Genomic DNA, 17,132 nt, shown 5'->3' on the forward strand with positions numbered 1-17,132 from the left:
TTCATCTGTTCTATTGAATATATGCATTTCTTCATAACTTTTAGGGAAAGTCTATCATGAGGCATCAGGATGCTTTTCAGTTCTTGTCCAGTCAAGTTTCAGCTACACCATTAGATACGATAGCTGCCTCTTCTTGGCTACACGATGGCGGATGTGAGTAGCCAGATGGAGCTCTCTGTGAAGACCTTGGTTCATTTATTCCAAGCAGGAATTGCGCACCCTCTGCCCACTCATTCCTACTTAGATACAAATGTGTACAACCTCACACAGAGCTTGTAAATCTGGCATATGCTAGGTAATCAGAGCAAAATCAAGTTCTACATTAAATCCTGCATTAATAGAAAGTTAAAGATGATTGGTTACATTTAGAATAAACCTCGGTGTAAGTAAGGGTTCTTGCAGTGGCATTTAACTAGCAATTGTTAATGTAGTACCTGTTAACTCTTGCTTCTTGTAAAAATTCATTAGCTGAAAAAATGTAGGACACTTATATTCACAAATTCACCCAGAACACAGATCACCATGGTAATTTTACCTGTATCTATCTGGGAGCACCAGTAAAAATTGGTTTTACCCTGGAACTCCTCTTTACATGTGGAATACGCTCATCTTTAAATGCTGTACAGTCCTCCTTACCTTACTTAACATATATGATAAGCACAGCTAATTAAAACGCCTAATTTTGCCACTGCTAATAACATTCTAGTATATGATTTCAATATTGGATTGACTGTTTTTATTTCCACATTAAAAAAAAAAATCTCAAAAAAAAAAAAAAAGGAAAAGAAAAGCTAGACTAACAGGCTGTGAAGTTTGCAACTCGGTGAAGTTAATGTGCCGGGTGAGACACCCAGGTCACACCTCGCCGAGATAAGCTTCATGGGGGAGTCGCAGCTGGTCCTGCTGGACCTCTGAGGGGTTTTTCAGCACTAGCACAGTGATCCTGCAGTGCTTTCCTGCTATTTGGGCAACACTGTTAACTCTGGCAAATTTATCAAGTTTCACTGAAACAAGCACATCACGCTTGTCTCCTTAAAAAATCTCTTGCCTGAGAAGAGCAGCCCCTTCGCCTGTCAAGATTAGCAGCAAGTATATGAATGTTGATGTCAGAAGTTTGAGTAGCTGCTTTAGGATCTGTCAAAATATCTTGCTGGATGCCTGCTGAACATGCCCAAAAGTGATTTTCAGTCTTCAAACTATTATCATTCAACCAGCTTTTTTCAGAATCTGATATGGGACAAATCCCTCCATCGACCCCATTTATATGTGAAGTTACCACTTCAAAGTTTTGATACTGGGTCATTCGTAAAGTAAAAGGAACTTATTTTCCTAGGGGTAAGATGTATGCTCTTCAACTGTGGTTGAATGGATTTTCTGTAACCTCAAGGCTCGAGTCAAGTATATCAATTTTGAGACCAACGAAAAATTGTATTTAAGTAAAAGCAGATTATTATACTAAAACCAAAGAAAACTGAGTTTTAAAATTAGATCTTACATTTTCAGGAGAATACTGGGAAAAAATCTTCACATAAAACACAATTACTCTTTCTTACATAAATAATAAAGAAGCTACTCACAACTTCTTGTACATTAGTTACATTACAAGGATTAGCAGGCTGTTGCGTTGTCAGTTTTTCACATTAGAAATCATTTAATTAGATTCTAGGACTTGATGTTTTCCATATACGATTGAGGATATTTAATAAGACTTCAATAAAACAATTCTGTGATGCTCATTGCAATATTGTAATTGGAAGTAAAAGCATGTGCCTGTCTGGAAACTCAGAGCAGGAAATGTTAGATCTCAGATGAGTACCTTTGACAGTTTTTCAATTGAGCAAAACAGCACGAGGAAAAGGGAACAAGGAGAAAGAAACAGGCTAAGAGATACGGGGTGAGAAATGCAACTTGGAAAGAATGTCGAGACAATACTAACGGGATGTTCAAATAAACCAGAGGGTGGGCAAAGGCCTTCTCATGTCTCTCAGCCAGAGGAACTGTCCTATTATTTCCGCAGTGCACAGTGACACTCTGCTGATACGGGTGTGGGGTGCTCCGAGATCGCCGAGAGCTACATCCAGCTTGCCAGGATAATTGATTAGTCAGTTTATTTTTCTTCATCTACAGAGGCAGGGATCAGCTTGTGGTCAGAAGAATAATTCTGGTGGTGACAGCCCGTTCTTGGCCACCTTCCACTTCTCCCCTCTGACATAATTAAACCTGGCCCCCTTCCCATAGTCCTACGATAGAGAAGCAGACACACAAGCTGCAGCTAGGGGCAGGCTGTCTCTGCCCAAGTAACTTGACTGGCCGGCTACCAAAAGGGCTCTAAAGCAAAGGGGCAGCTAGGAGCAGATGCATACATCTTTTTCTGGCCAGAAGCCTCCCTCCAGTCACTCTTTTTTTCCTCCTAGAAGCCCCTCAAACACAGCAATAAGCAGGAAGGGGTTTACCAGATGGAAAACCGTGCACAGACAACGTAAGCATCGGCCTACGGAGAGTCTTGTAGCCCAGCGCAGCAGGTGGAGCGTGCGCTGCTGCCGTACAACATGCAGCATTAGATACAGCAAAACCTGCACCAGAACTTCCATTCCTTGATAGGAGAGTCGCTTGAAGGTTAAAACAGACTCAAGTTATTTGTTGGAAATCATGTCGGTTCATATATACAGCATTTCTTTGCTGCTGTTAGCTCATTTTTCAAAACCATCAAACCTCTCTCCTCTTGTCCTTTGAGTGGTCTCTTTAGAGAAGTTTCAAGGTACGCAACGAACGAAATTATCATACCATAAGCATTGTTGGCTGCCTCTTTAACTATTTCCTCCCTTTGGTGCCTCATACTAATATTCCCTAAGTAGTATAATATTTTTTCCAGAACATTATATATGATATGCAGACTGCTGAAGAATTTTAAAATAGGGTAAGAAATTTTCATAATGGTAACTGAGCAAACGATTCCTCCAAAGATTCAGATTGACACATTTGTATAGGATTAAATTTATCCAGAGAATTAAATTTGCAGCAAAAGAACATAAAGAAATACATAGCATAATCTAGAACTACTCTCTGTGTTTTTGCATGACTAGCATATTGACTGAGATGTCCTTCAGTAATTCTTATTTTGCCATTATTATTCAACATCATGAAGAGTCTTGCAGTCTTACAAAGTGGAGTTTTAAGTTGATTTTATAGGATCCTAAAACTATAAGAAAAAGAGTTCATAGATTTCATCAGCAATTTAGATAATGCAGGATCATGCTTTATGAATTTAAATTAAAACTGGTAGATGATACAGATGTATTTTTTCCTACAGTCTCATATTGCAAGCAGTTTATAAGGTCCCCTGTTTTTAAAACATGGGAGCGCAGATAGCCTGCAATACTCAGAGCCAAAACAATCAGAGGCTGAGGTAGGAGTTTTAAAGAAAAAACGTTCGTGATAAACTTTTTTTATTACTTGCATATATGATTAGCCCTGATATTAAGACACTTTTCCTTCTAGTCGATATAGAAGTTTATGGAGATCCCTGACCCATCAGGAGAACACAAGTCAAGATTCTGATTTTTTAGGCAAACATTATAGGGATTATCCTCCAATTCAACAGGAATTTTACAGTTTAAAAAAAAAAAAAGTGTACTTTTACTCTAAAATCTGTCGAAGAATACAAACCCAAGCAAATAAGAGGACTGGAGTTGCCAAGACACACCAATCTATCCAAATTTAGGTAGTTAAGGCCCAAGTTTCTGCAGATTTTTCAGTCATCCATTTTATTTTACTAAGTTGTAAGAAGAAATGCAAGGTGTGTTTCACAACATTCTTCTGAAATCCACATGGCACATCTTCACTGATATGTTGCTTTCCCTGTTAAAACTCCTTAGACCTACTCAGAATAAGGTAAAATTATCTTTTCTGAACTGTTGTGACAACCCTGCTACAGTAGAGTATCATCATTGACATCCGTGACGTTTACCTGTCTACTTGTCATTAACAGGGTTCTACCAAGTCTCTCCTATCACGTCTTTTACCCAGAGGTAATGCTCACCTTTTCCCATTCGCGATCGTTGTTCAGTACTATCACCACCAGCCTGGGGTGTGCCTGATAACCATCTGCTGTGAAGGACAAATCTTTACCTTCCCAAGTCACATTCATCATAAACCTAGAAGGCAAGGAAAAAAAGTTCGTTGAAAAAATTAATGAGGTGTCCAGCAGTTAATGAGCAAGCTAGTTCAGTCATCAGAACCAGGGATGAAATACATGCACCAAATCCTCTTAACGCTGTGAAAAGCCTACGCTTGCATCATGGGGGGCCTGAGCATTTCAAGGCAGGCCTTAGCAGAAGACAAAGCAAAATATTGTTTACATATGATTTTTAACGCAGACATCATTTCTCAAAGAGCTTACACATTATGCACGCCTGTACTCTATGCATAATCTTTCTGGCACTTTGAGCAATCTTACCAGTTTTTTAGGACCATTTTAAACATGTCTACATCAGCTCTGCATGTACCATTATACTATTGTCTCATCAGAGGTAAGTGCATCTACTCTGGCTTCAACTGTTTAGACCTCCAAGAGTCCTATCAGCCCTTCCTGACACTGGAGCTATACACAGTGTCTTTGTGACACTTGGGTAAATTCCACTAATGCCTTCAGCCAAAAGCAGACATGAAAACTTTGAAGGGGTCGATATTTCAGCTCAATATTTCCAAAAAGAAAACATGAGTTTTTAAAAAAACTTTTTTGTATCTAGGTTGATTTTCAATGGTTTTCAACAGATATACAAACTAAGGGCGGGGGGGGGGGAGCGGAACAAACACAGAGGGACTCAGAATAAAATGTACAGCAAGAAAGAGGATTTTTAAAATTTTGTTGAAAATGTCAGTTCAATCCCAAATTTCCTGCCTTTAGACTTATCAGCTTAGGCACTGAAACAATAAAATTGTTTATTTAGCACAGACTCTCTGTTCAGCTACAAAGGAGAAGACTTATTCAACTGAAAATTTTGTATGAATTTATGTCAACAGAAAGAAATTACTCAGAGTGCTACAAGAGGCACCTGTCCTGAGATGTGCTGCAGTACGGTTCCTTGTTTTCTCTCTTCTCCTGTATTGCCAAGCTAACCTGTGTCTTCTAAGGATAGAATATTACTTCTTATAAGCAATCCTGTCATTAGCAATGATTACATCAACTCTACTGAGTCATTGCTCTGACCTGGACTGTGCCATCGAGGGACACTTATGAACTCCAGAGAATGACACTGCAGGTGGCTCCACAAACACCAGCCACGGACCAGATGCCCTCGGCTGCCAGACACTGCAGTGGACCTGATCTGCCCTGGGGTAGGGATCTCGGTACTCCACTCATCAGCTTAGAGACATCCTTCAGCTCTTCAGAGTCCTATAGCTTTTCTAGCCACTGATTTGCCCCTGAAGTTCTTAAATTCATTACTGAGTTTATACTAATTCTAGTATAGCCTAGCTAGTTTTTCTATTACCTGATTAGTATGTATAGTTTTTTGATTTCTAGCTGTTGTTTTCCATTCATCATTGAACCATGTACCCTCTTTGCCAAAGCATTGTCCTTTCATTGATTCAGAAATTCCATCATGCTGTCCATCTAACAAACTTGACTTTCCTCAAAAATAATTTTCTCTCAAAATTTTCCACAGATTTATAACATAAATCCATATTTATATTTGCTCCAGTTCCACATAGTGTCAGTGTGTCTGGGTGAGAACAGATTGTTTCTACCACACCAGGGTCAGAAAGAGTGATGAGAAATTGCAGTTTTTACTTAAAGCGCAAATACAGGGAAACTTACTGCCAAGAGGCTGAACTACCACAGCACACAGGTCAACCTCCCCAGACAGGGATATTGCAGAAATCTATCATTTTATACATTATCTGATATCTCCTCCTAAGAAAATGGGGCACAAAAGGGAAGAGAGCAAAAGGCTGGTATTGGCATTGGTGTTCTTTGGTCTTGTTGAAAAAAAATCAAAATTCCAGACTACCAATGTGAGCCTGACAGGGCTATCCTGGGGTGAGAGGTAAAACTGCAATTCCAAATCCTGGAGATCCCACGGCACTTCCTGAAGGTAACGTGCTTTCCACCCTGTATGCATGGTCTGAAGTTAACTGCATTGTTGCGTTGAGTTGTACTGAATTCTCAGTGTATTTCTCTGAACGAAATTCAGTCCGAGCTTTCACCAAAGTGCTCTCCTTCTGGAATTCAACTCAACACACATATTATTCCACTCCTCAAACATATGTGTTTTGAAGGGCACCAAAGTTAATTTAACTATTCTTCATACATTGCTCTGTAATGTTTTACCCACAAGAAACCGATACAGGTTTACATGCTCTTCAGCTCCACATTCGAAGGAGAAGGCTTTGTATTGACATAGCTGCCTCAAAATCCCAATAGCAGAAGCACACTAAATAAAATATATAGACCCAGAAGAAATAATGGCATTGTATCATAACAATTAATAATTAAATGTGCACTGCCCTAAACAACCATATTAACATCATTCAGCACCGGTTTGACAGCAATTTGTAAATTCACCCATTGTAATCACTCAAATTTTATGACAGACTTTCGGCGTGAAAATTTTCCCCTTGGCAGAACTCTGCTTTTCAGTTGAACTAATTTCCTGTACATTACATTTTTATCCAGCACTGAAAGAGCTTGCTTGGGATTAAAAAGCTTGTTTGCCACCTTGAGAGCAAGCGGCAAACCATCAGACAGAATTTACTTGTGCATACCTTTAAGAAATCAGCGTAACATTTGCTCAGTGCTGAAAATCAAATGCGTTGCGACCCAAGGAATAAAATGCCCAGGAAGCCACCGCATGGGGAAAACAAGGACATACCATGAAAATATGCACTACTTGTATTTGTACTTGTGCACCCTCCCTCCCAGGTTCCCTCTTGACTCATGAAATAACCACCCCCCTGCAATGAACACATGTACAGGCCCAGGCAGAAATCAGCTCATTTCAATAAACCTGAAAGCTGAGCATTTTGTCTGCCCTAAGGGCTGGACCACAAACACACATGCTGTGCTACATCAGGCTTTTGTGTCCAGTTGGGTTTTTGATTACGTAGCCATTGGTGATTGGACTTGAGTTGAACCCTTAATTTATGTAGTTTGGTAGGATCGCTGCCTGAGATTTCAAATACCACTCGTGATGTTTTGGGATTAATATGCAAATACTCTCGCCTAGAAGCTAGTCAAGGACCATCACAAGGTGCAGTGCTGTAGCTGCAGTGATGCTCAAGTGCTCCAAAAAGAAAGATGAACCACAAATCTAAAATGAAAAATTGAACTCAGTGCATATTTTTAAACTGTGTGAATTTACCAGCCATTTAGCAGTGAAACACATTTTGCAAGTTAAAAAAAAAAGTCCCTAATCTGTAAATGTCTCTTCAAATTGTATTGTCTGAGTCATATCCAAAGGTATCAGCGAGTGATGCAGACTGAGCTACCCCAGTTTCTCAAATTGCAGCAGTAAAAAAGAACTTCAAAGAGCTTCTTGTTTTCCCAAGCACACTCTTCTGTACAAAATTCATCACCTGCCTGTGTTCTTTAGAAACCAATGCCTACAACCTATATTCCCTTTTGAATCGTCATTTTTCCTACACAAAGGACAAAAGTCCTGCTCTGCTTTTACTGGCCAAGATCCTAAACTGCTTGTCTGTATGTGCTTTTCTGTTCCCAGTGAGGAAGAGTAAGGAAAAGAAAGCATTTGTATTATACATTATTCTTAAAGAGTTTTAAGCCCAAGATTAATTCCATGCAAGGCGTTGTTGGTTTCTGAATTGGTCAAAATATATTTCTGAAGTAGATTTAGACTTGCATATTCCTGTCCCTAACTAAATGAGGTGCTTCATTATTTGAGCTTGTTACAAGGAGGCAATTCAGCGTACACCTTATCTGCTTTCATACCTCATTAATGCTATAACCTTTGCAAAGACATGATGGCAAAATGCCTTCTGATGCTATTATGACACTAAAGTCTTAATTACCTTTTGCAAACTGAAGTAAGTAAGATTCCCCAGGTGATACATGTATGGAAAAATGGGATTTTTGGTCAGAATTTAAGCTATTCTCACACTGAATCCAAAACAGGGTTTTATCATGCAGTGAACCAAGTCTGTACTATATATTTCAAACTATATATTTTAAACATCTATACAATTCTTTTTTGCCTGTCACCTTCCCCAACAAAACTGAAAAGAGAAGTGTTGAAACACCACAGCAGAACACTGTTCCCATTGTATGTACAGCAAACCTTTGAAACACCAGGGTTACAAAATGCTCTCAAGGTTTCCAACTTGATTTTTATAGACTCAGAAAGATCAAGTAATTCAGGTAAAGCTTCAGATTAATGCCAAAACCATGCGATACTTATCCAAGTCAAAATTTTGACTCTACCCAGAAAGACAGAACGTATTTTAATAAGGTGGGTTTTCCTACATTGTAAATATTCATTGACTCTCATTTCCACTAGCAAATAGGGTAAGACTTTGCCAAAAGGATCAGACCTCAATTTTTAGAAGACTTCAATTTTTAGAAGACCATTTTCTAGTTGCTGAAACAGAAGGACTTTTCTGGCCAGTCTCCTTACAAAAGGCATGGGCATTCTTTGCCCATCAGGTGGTTGGTAAGGGTTTCCTATCTGGCAGGAAACCATTTCAAGCCCTGCAAAGGTGCAGCCATCCCTGGAGATCTTTGAGAAACTGTGCTTCTATGTTATACAACAGCAAAAATGTTTGCAAGCTATGGGATTTCTTTTGGTGTTTACCATACATATGTATATACATACATGCAAGATACAGAAATGTTTCCCTAATAGGTGCAAGGATTTGAGACCAAAAGTGCATTCTGTGGCAGGTATTTCTTTTAAGGAAAAAAAACCCCAAGCTATGCAAATTACAAAGAATGCTTTGTCTCAAAGATCAATCTTAGCCCTGGCTTCATAAACTTCAGTGGAGGATGTGAGAAAGCAAACAGTGGCAGAACGAAACCGCAATATTGCACGGGAAAGCACTGCTGCAAAACCAAAGCAGGTGCGATGTCACCTCTGGAACCACATTAGTGATGGTGCTCAGGGAAGCCCCCACCCAGCAGTCCCCCCCACGCACTCTATCTCTGGGATGCCAGGCATGGAACATCCTCCCAAATATTCATGTCCTCAGGACGGGCATTCTTATGCCTACTCACCTGTGTCCCAGAAGACCCTGCAGCACTATTTTACAACTTATTTCTCCCTTAGAGCAAGCTGCGTTTACTCCTGATCACACATGAAGAGCAGCGAGCCAAGAGACTGAGCCCCTCCTTTCTCCTTTTCAGGGTAACTTGCCACGGGCAACAGCACATGAACCAGGAGCTGCATCAACTGTGTTCGCCAGGGGAAAGCCAAGTTGAGGGAAAACCCTGGCCAGAAGGCTAGGGAAATGGAGATTTTTGAGATTCACAGGGCTAGAAACAAGTAAAAAATCTGGAACCATCCCTCAAAAGCATCGCACAGCCAGGAGAAAGCGCTGCTGCAGACAGGATAAAACTAGCCTACACATTGCCGCAGTGGCACTCTGCGCTTGCTGAGGCCAGACAGGTCTACTTACACTTAAAATAAAACTGAAACACTCTTCTAGAAAGCTGCAAGGATCAGAGCATTAAAAAGATGTCATATATATGGAAATAATTTTCCAGATGTGTAAAAATTTAGGGCACCTAGAAAAGCCCTAGATTTTAAAAGCTAGCATTTGCATGCCTGTACATACACAGACTCAGGAAGTCCTTGGTGCAATGCAATAAATTAAAACTTTTTAATTAATGAATCCCTTAAAAATAAATGCATACAATGTAGTAGAGATAATAATTATACATATGACAAAAAATGCTCTCACCAAAACTAATACAGTAAAAAAACTCCCTCCCCTCCTCTCCGAACTTTGTTCTGATGTTTTCTCCATTTTTCTCTATTTCATGTTTATTTTCTTTTGATCTATCCACTGAAATATGAATGTGAAACGGTCTGCGCTAGGATCAAGTTGTGTAACTCAGCACAATTAGTAACAACAGCTGCTGTTCCTACAGAAAGGATCCTTTGGTTCCTCCCATGCCAAGGTTTAAGCCTTCTCTCCACTAACCTCTTTTCATAACATGACAGCATCTACCAACAAATAAAAAGCTAGAATGAGGGGGGAACGTTTTGCATTCCCAGGGTTACCTTTAAAACCTTCACTCTGGCAGGTGCAAGTGCAATCATGGGAGAAACTCTCCGTGCTCCAGCCTGGTGAAACACCCAGGGCACCCGGGTGCAGGCAGAGCCGGCCAGGGGCTGCCCACCCCAGGGGAATTACGCCTCTACAAACCAAAGCGGTCGTGCAAACACCCTCAGCAAAACGTCCCGTGGTTTTAAAAGCAAGTTCAGGGACAGGAAGGCCAGGCTGTCTCAGATGCCCTTTCTTCTCATTGCTCTGATATTTGCTCCTTCCATTTTTGTTTCATAATGTTAATTTTATTGAAATTCAGACTTTTAGAAGTAGAAATTCAGGACTCGTTGGGCTCAGGAACATGGCTAGCTCTGCGATAACAGGCTGGTTTATAATTAGTATGAAATCCACATAGTATCCAGCTCCCAAAGAGATCACTGGCTGGGAAAAATACAGTGGATAAGGCAGAGACATTAATGAAAACATATCACTCCTAAGCTACCTCCAAAGAAGAGAACTTAGTTACTAGACCTGTAAAATAAAGCCCGTGGCCTGATAGCTGCCAAGGAGCTGAAAGCCCGCAGGACTCCTCACTGCCACGAGGTCAGACCCACGTTTCCTGCCCTCATCCTGCAGCCCAGATCAGATAATAAAACTTGATAAATTCCTCAGGTGCCATCACTGGGGGACTATCAGTTTTTATTTAGTGCCTTCTTCACCATGGGGCAGTGCTTCAAATCAGTGACAACCACAGGCAATGAAGGGAAACAGCAGAGACTTAGGGAAATACAGGTTTCATAAAAGAAACTCTCCCCCTCCTCTCCCTAAGAAGGAATTTCCAAACTGAAATTTAAAGCAGATGAAATGCCTCATAACCAACATGTCATCTGGTGATATTTCTCTTTCCTCTAAACAGTATGAACCAACCATTTTAATAATCTAGACAGCCAGCCTGTCTGGGCTTGGCGTTCACCCAGCATCATACCTAAAAAAGGAGTGAATCCAAATTTTGTCTTTTCTTCTTTATCTTGTTGAGGCTCTGAACTGCTGAACTTCCTTACTATGATTCTACTGTGAAATTTGAAAGATACTTATGAATAGAAACTCCAAGACAAATTATTTAACATTAAGAAACAGATTTCCTAAAAACATCTACAAAATTAACTCAAGAAATGCTGACTGCAGAATATATAACTTGTGAAGTACATACAAAAATAGGCTGAAATAGGTCACTATTAAACAAGGCAGCAATGCATTTGTCAAACAGTGAAGACTTTTTTTTTTAAAGACAATTGTATAGCTTAGGCTAGGTAGGATGGGTTTTTTTCTAAACTCAAATGCTTCGCAGTGATGCAAAGAGCCTCTTCTTCCTCTTCGTGCTTCCTCCTCCTCCTCCACTTCCCCCAGCCCTCGCTCTCCTGAATAAAGCTCCGTGACGATACCCTGCTTTGGAGATGTAGGCCTTGAGCCAGCACGGATGAGTAAAATTTTGGGAACAATATGCTCAGTGACTGTAAAAAAGGAATGGCATGCCAGCTACTTGTACCTCCTGCCAGCTGCTCCTTAAAGCATTAGTTGCCACTAGGTCTGGAAAAGTAATTTTGCCCCAACTCTGCCAGACAAGAGATAAAACTCTTGGGGAGCCATTCTGAAAGTCTGAAAGGGCAGGGAAGCGAACTTAGAAAGGGCCCAGATGCCTAGGAGGGTGCCGCAGACTAGAGTAACTCATAAAACACCAAAAGATTTAGGGAGTTAATGTTATTGTTAGAAATAACATTTCATAAAAAGCACTAATACGGTCACATTTTGTTGTACCAGCTCAGAAACATCCCAATCTCTTCCCTGTGAACCTGTGTGGCCTCCTGCAAGGGGATGGTGTCTGCAGCAGCTCCATCTCCAAAAACCTTCATTTACATTTTGAATTTCAAGGCTTGCTTTCAGCCCTGAAGGCTGGCTCAACTCCAGAACAGCATGTTCTCTTAGTTTAAATTTTTTATAATTATCACAAAAAGGGGAAAATGTTCTAAGAGCCCTTAATTTGGTAAGCGTTTGGTACCTTCTGCTTCCTAAACTGACCTAACCTGGGAGAAAATTCTGATATAGATTTTCTATAATTTCTTGAAGTACCTCATCAGTGATGGTGGAATCTCTTGGGTGGAGTGTTGTCCCCTGCAACCCCTCTTTTGTTGCCAGTGAAATTTAATTTTACTTTCGGAGGAACATGACAAGAGTTCCATCAATTCAGTTCCTGCTGTTTAATGCAACTATATGGAAAATACCCTCATACTATAGAAGAGGGCATTTACAGCACAGGAATTAAAGGAAGTGCAAATATCTAGTTGTGACTGTTTAAAATCTGCTCATCAGCAGTACATTAGAGTTTGTGTATCCCTGTGTACCAATCCAATCGCTACAATACTCTTGCTGGGTCTCCTGATCAGAAATCATCTCCTCACAAATTAATGAGGCTAAGTGGGATCCTGCCACTGACAAATCCTGAAATCAGTTGTTAACGTTAAATTCTAGGAGTGGAAGGTTGGTCCTCATTTGGAGACGCTTGCCTTAATACACTGTCCTCCCTGGAAATCTGCTGCTCCCCACATCCCTGTGGCCTCAGCACTCCACGAAGGCTTGCAGCTCTCTCCCTGCCTTCAGCCATTTAGGTGCATCATTCTCATTCGGATTTGTTTCCATAGAGCCGCATTTGCACTAGCAAAGGAGAAGAAGCAGCAAATCTATCAGCATGAAAAATCTGAAACTTCTTCAAGCTTTAAAGTTACCAAAACTGAAGTACTAAATTTAAAATATACTCAAATTAGCTGTTTCCCTCCACAACACATAAGCAATGCATGTGAGTAGTGAAACTTGGGGTACCATCTCAGATCATCGCTCTACATGCAGTGCGCTCCTGTGAGCTTGCAGTGGCTCCAGTAAAACTGCAGCGGGATCAAAAAATGAAAGAGAAATGAAATATCCTGGAGAGTCTTAGCTGAATATAAATAACATTTGGTTTTCTGCACAGCAAGTATGCTACTAGTGAAAATGTATTTTGCTTCATATATAATTAGTTAAATAATGATATCTCTTCAATCATACAATAGAGCAGATGATACTTATTTTTCCCAAGTCTTTTCACAGAACTTAAGTTAACAAACCCTCTGTAAATTTGCTGTTGATCTGCATGCAGGAAAATATTAAACAGATTTGCTGGATTATTCATCAAACCATTATGTCCATTTAATACCTGATTTTGCTCAAAAGAAAGAGAGGAAAATTTATCTGTCACTGCTAAAAGCTGGAATCAAAATATTGAACATGCTGAATGAAAATGAGGACTATAGAGACAGCACACCCTTGCCCTCTGAAGACGACGCTGTCTCATAGCCACGCTGTAAGCTAACCCCAGCAAGAAGAAAATGAACCTCGCGGTAGGCCGTGGAAAGACAGCAACATTAGGTAACACATTTCAAAACACCATTCCCACTAGGTCCCCAAGTTTTTAAAGTAGGGTGATTCAGGGCGGGATCAACTAATGCATTTGTACCTGGTCCTTTGGACCTCACACCGCTCCTGCTCCCTGGCTGGGTGACGACAAATAAAGGAAACTCTGCTTGGGAGGGGTGTGAAGTGAGAGCCCGCCCAGCGCGGCTTGGAAAGCTTGCTAGCCCTACACCTTCACTACCGAACGTAGGATGAGTCTGTAAATCCTGACTATTATTTGGTTGTATTTGGAAACTGAATGTAACTAAGTGTAAGCACGGTGTGGTAAATGCCTGGCTACCTGTGGACAGACACATCTTTTTGCTTTTCAGGATAATGCCAATAGAACAAGAGCTTTGTCATCCCCATCCACCCCTGCACAGATCAGAGCGACTGGAAATGTTGTTGTGAAATGTATCTCCCAGGGTTATGACTTTAACACACAACACGAGCACTCTTCTAGACAAAGCAGAAGCATTTCTATTCACAAAGCAGCAGCATTTTCCATGACGACTGGCAGGGTTATTTTGCTTGGCTGTTTCTTTGCTTACATGTTTTCCTTTTTTTGAGGGAGAGCAAGCATTTGTTCAACTGACATTGCATTAATGAGCTGCTAATTCTACCTATCCTGCTGCGCTGGTATTAGGATTTCACATAATGGTATTTTTCTGTCGTGGGAGAATCTGGGTCTTACACAGATGGGAAAAGATGATCTGAATCCATACATCTATCTATATATAGGTATGTTTTTAATGATGAAAATGATCCCTGTATTTTATTTGAAATCCTTTATTCATAGGGAAAAACTAGTTTTCCCATGTGTATCAGAACTGAACATTGATCAAATAATTCCAAAAACTAAACCCAACCTGTTTTTTTTAGGTCTAGAAAGCCAATAAAAGCATCTTAAAATTGCAGTGACAGGGGAAGGATAAATTGTATGCTTCAAAACATATATCTTCAAACCAATTTAATATTCAAAGGATTTGTGAAAGAGGGAGGAGGAGCTTTCACTTCATGGCTTTCTTTACATAGAATTTCTTCATAAATGGAGATGAAAATCACTATCTAGATGTGGGAAGTCGCACATAAAGCATTACCAATCTCCATTTACAAGCAAATTAGCTATTATGGCAGAGCCTTAGAACACTATACTGGCTTTAAAGCTGAATTAGACTGTCATTATAAATAGATGGAGTCTAAAAATCCTCTTGCTCCATTCTTGAGCTTGGTTTTGCTCAAGCACCGCCTTACAGAGCCTCTTTCCTCCTTTCCACTGGGTTCTCTGCTCCTGAGCTCACAAGCAGTGTCCCTCCACCTAACCCTACTTCTCCAGCATTGATTTCCAGCACAAACAGGGAGGCACAGTACAGCAGATCCCAGGTCCCTAAGCTGTCTACAATTACTTCAGCCCTTTTCATTGTGAGGATGCTCTGAAATCCATTGTTCGAGTTAACTCCTTAATACAGCACCATATACATCCATTTTACAATTTAAAATACAAAGCTGCACTATCTGTGAGCTGAAACAATAAAGATTACATCTCAGAACAAAACCCCAATTTAGGCACTGATTTGTCACGTAAGGAAGAAACCTACAATTTAGTGATGAGGATAAGAAAGTACAAGGAATTTACATAATTCACCTTGGCATGGAGAGACTGGTCAGCTCCCAGCCACTACTTAGCACTGCGAAATGCTTGTATATACTTGCTTTTCTTGCAGATTATATGTGACAAGAATAGTCTTGGGGAGTTATTACATAAGAAGGACTATTTAAAGTTTATTCATTTTAGTGTAATTCTGACATTTCTAAACTAAAAACAGCCTGCCTCTTGTTCTTGTGGTGTTGGAGAAGCTCAAAGAATCTCTGGTACGGAAAATATATTCTCACTTCACAGCTCACTGTTTTGCATTGGGAAGTGACTTTATTAACCACAGTGCGCTATATATTACAACTTCTCCTATTAATAATTTGTATGTGCATCATGCACTGCACGCTGCAGAATCTCCTGGTGAAGTCTAATCTCACTGCCCTAACACTCACAAGCCCTATTCTTGTAGTTATACAGATTTAATGAGGAAAAAAGTGATTGTTTGAAGAAAGACAACTTATGCTGAATACTTAATTCATGTCTACGCTCGTATATTACCAAAACCTTTTCAAAACACATTCAAGTTTTTGTGGCCCATCCAACTGAACCACAGTATGTTAAACACTAACACTTCTGATGACAGAATACAATTTAACGTCACAGAAACTGATATTCAAATATTAACATTGAACTTCTTTGTGCAGATCCCACTGTTAAGGCCCAGAATTTGGTTAATGAGATGCCATTAGCTTTCACTTTTATCTGGCATTGTCAGCACATGCATTAGGAAGAACCATACGAGGATCGTGTACTGGGTGTGGTGTCATCCTGGCTGTGGCTTCCAGCTGCTCTGCCCTGACCTGAGTGACCCTGCGATGGCTTTTCCAGGGCCATGCCGGACCGGAGAGCCACCCCAGTGCTGCCTCCTGTCACTCCCCAGGGGCAAGTCGGGCAGCAGGAAAAGAATCACAGGTTTTCTGCAACACCTCTGGTAAATGTATACAGTTTTCAAGGCAGAGGCTTAGGAATAGGAAAGGGGAGACCAAAAAAATGTGGAAGTGTTATACTAAAGGCAAGTTCTCTCTGCAGAGAGCTGTGCAAGTTTCTGAACTTTGGTCACACTGTTTATGAAATGTTAAAACCCATCTACCTAGCAGTATTTGGCTTTTAAAAGAGATTCTGAAGAATGCTGTGCACAAAGACCCCATTTTCATGGAAAACAACAACTGTTCCAAGACATCATACGGCAGTCAGCCTCTAATCTAAATATGCACGTACATCTTAGATATTAAAATATTCCACAATCTCCTATATGAAATCCACACTGACATTCCTTCCTGTGCCAGTTCCATCCTGCTTTTCTGTAGAAAGCGCTTCATCTGCAATATTTGGTTAGAACAAATTTCATAATTACTGCTTATTAGCTTCCATATGAGATATTGTAAAGGGCTATTAAAAAACATGCAAGATTCCCTTTATTTCCTCTCACAAACCAGATGAAGAAATTTATTACTGTGTGGCATGTATTATGCAACATCTTGGATAGAAGTAATCAGGATCATGTCTAAAAGAGATAATTAAAAGGCAAAAAAGAAAGTGCAAAGAATCCTGATTTAAACCTTGGCAGTTCCCATATGACAAACTGTATTGAGAAAACATCCATATCAACTTGGATTATTAATGCAGATTAATTTTTACAGCTATTCTAGTATAGGTGACAAAAATAAAATCCTCACAAGCAGAAGTGACAGATTTCAGTTATTAGGTGATAAAAGCTGCCTAACTAATCTAATACTTCTGTAATTTCCAGGGACATCTCTTTAACGCTGTACATCTC

General features: G+C 40.1%; 1 protein-coding gene across 3 annotated transcripts in view; it reads right to left on the minus strand.

Annotated features, from left to right (window-relative positions):
- GRIN2A (glutamate ionotropic receptor NMDA type subunit 2A) overlaps positions 1-17,132 on the minus strand; it is a 194,616-nt gene that overhangs the window by 73,874 nt on the left and 103,610 nt on the right. For all 3 annotated transcript variants that reach the window (XR_010072193.1, XM_063343389.1, XM_063343388.1), the window contains exon 5: positions 4,040-4,154. Coding sequence is in view for 2 of the 3 variants with exons in the window: in XM_063343389.1 (XP_063199459.1) it covers positions 4,040-4,154 (115 nt within the window). In the remaining variant the exon portion in view is untranslated. The remainder of the gene's footprint in view (positions 1-4,039; positions 4,155-17,132) is intronic.

The sequence above is a fragment of the Chroicocephalus ridibundus genome, chromosome 8 (assembly GCF_963924245.1).
Source record: "Chroicocephalus ridibundus chromosome 8, bChrRid1.1, whole genome shotgun sequence".
Classification (NCBI taxonomy): domain Eukaryota; kingdom Metazoa; phylum Chordata; class Aves; order Charadriiformes; family Laridae; genus Chroicocephalus; species Chroicocephalus ridibundus.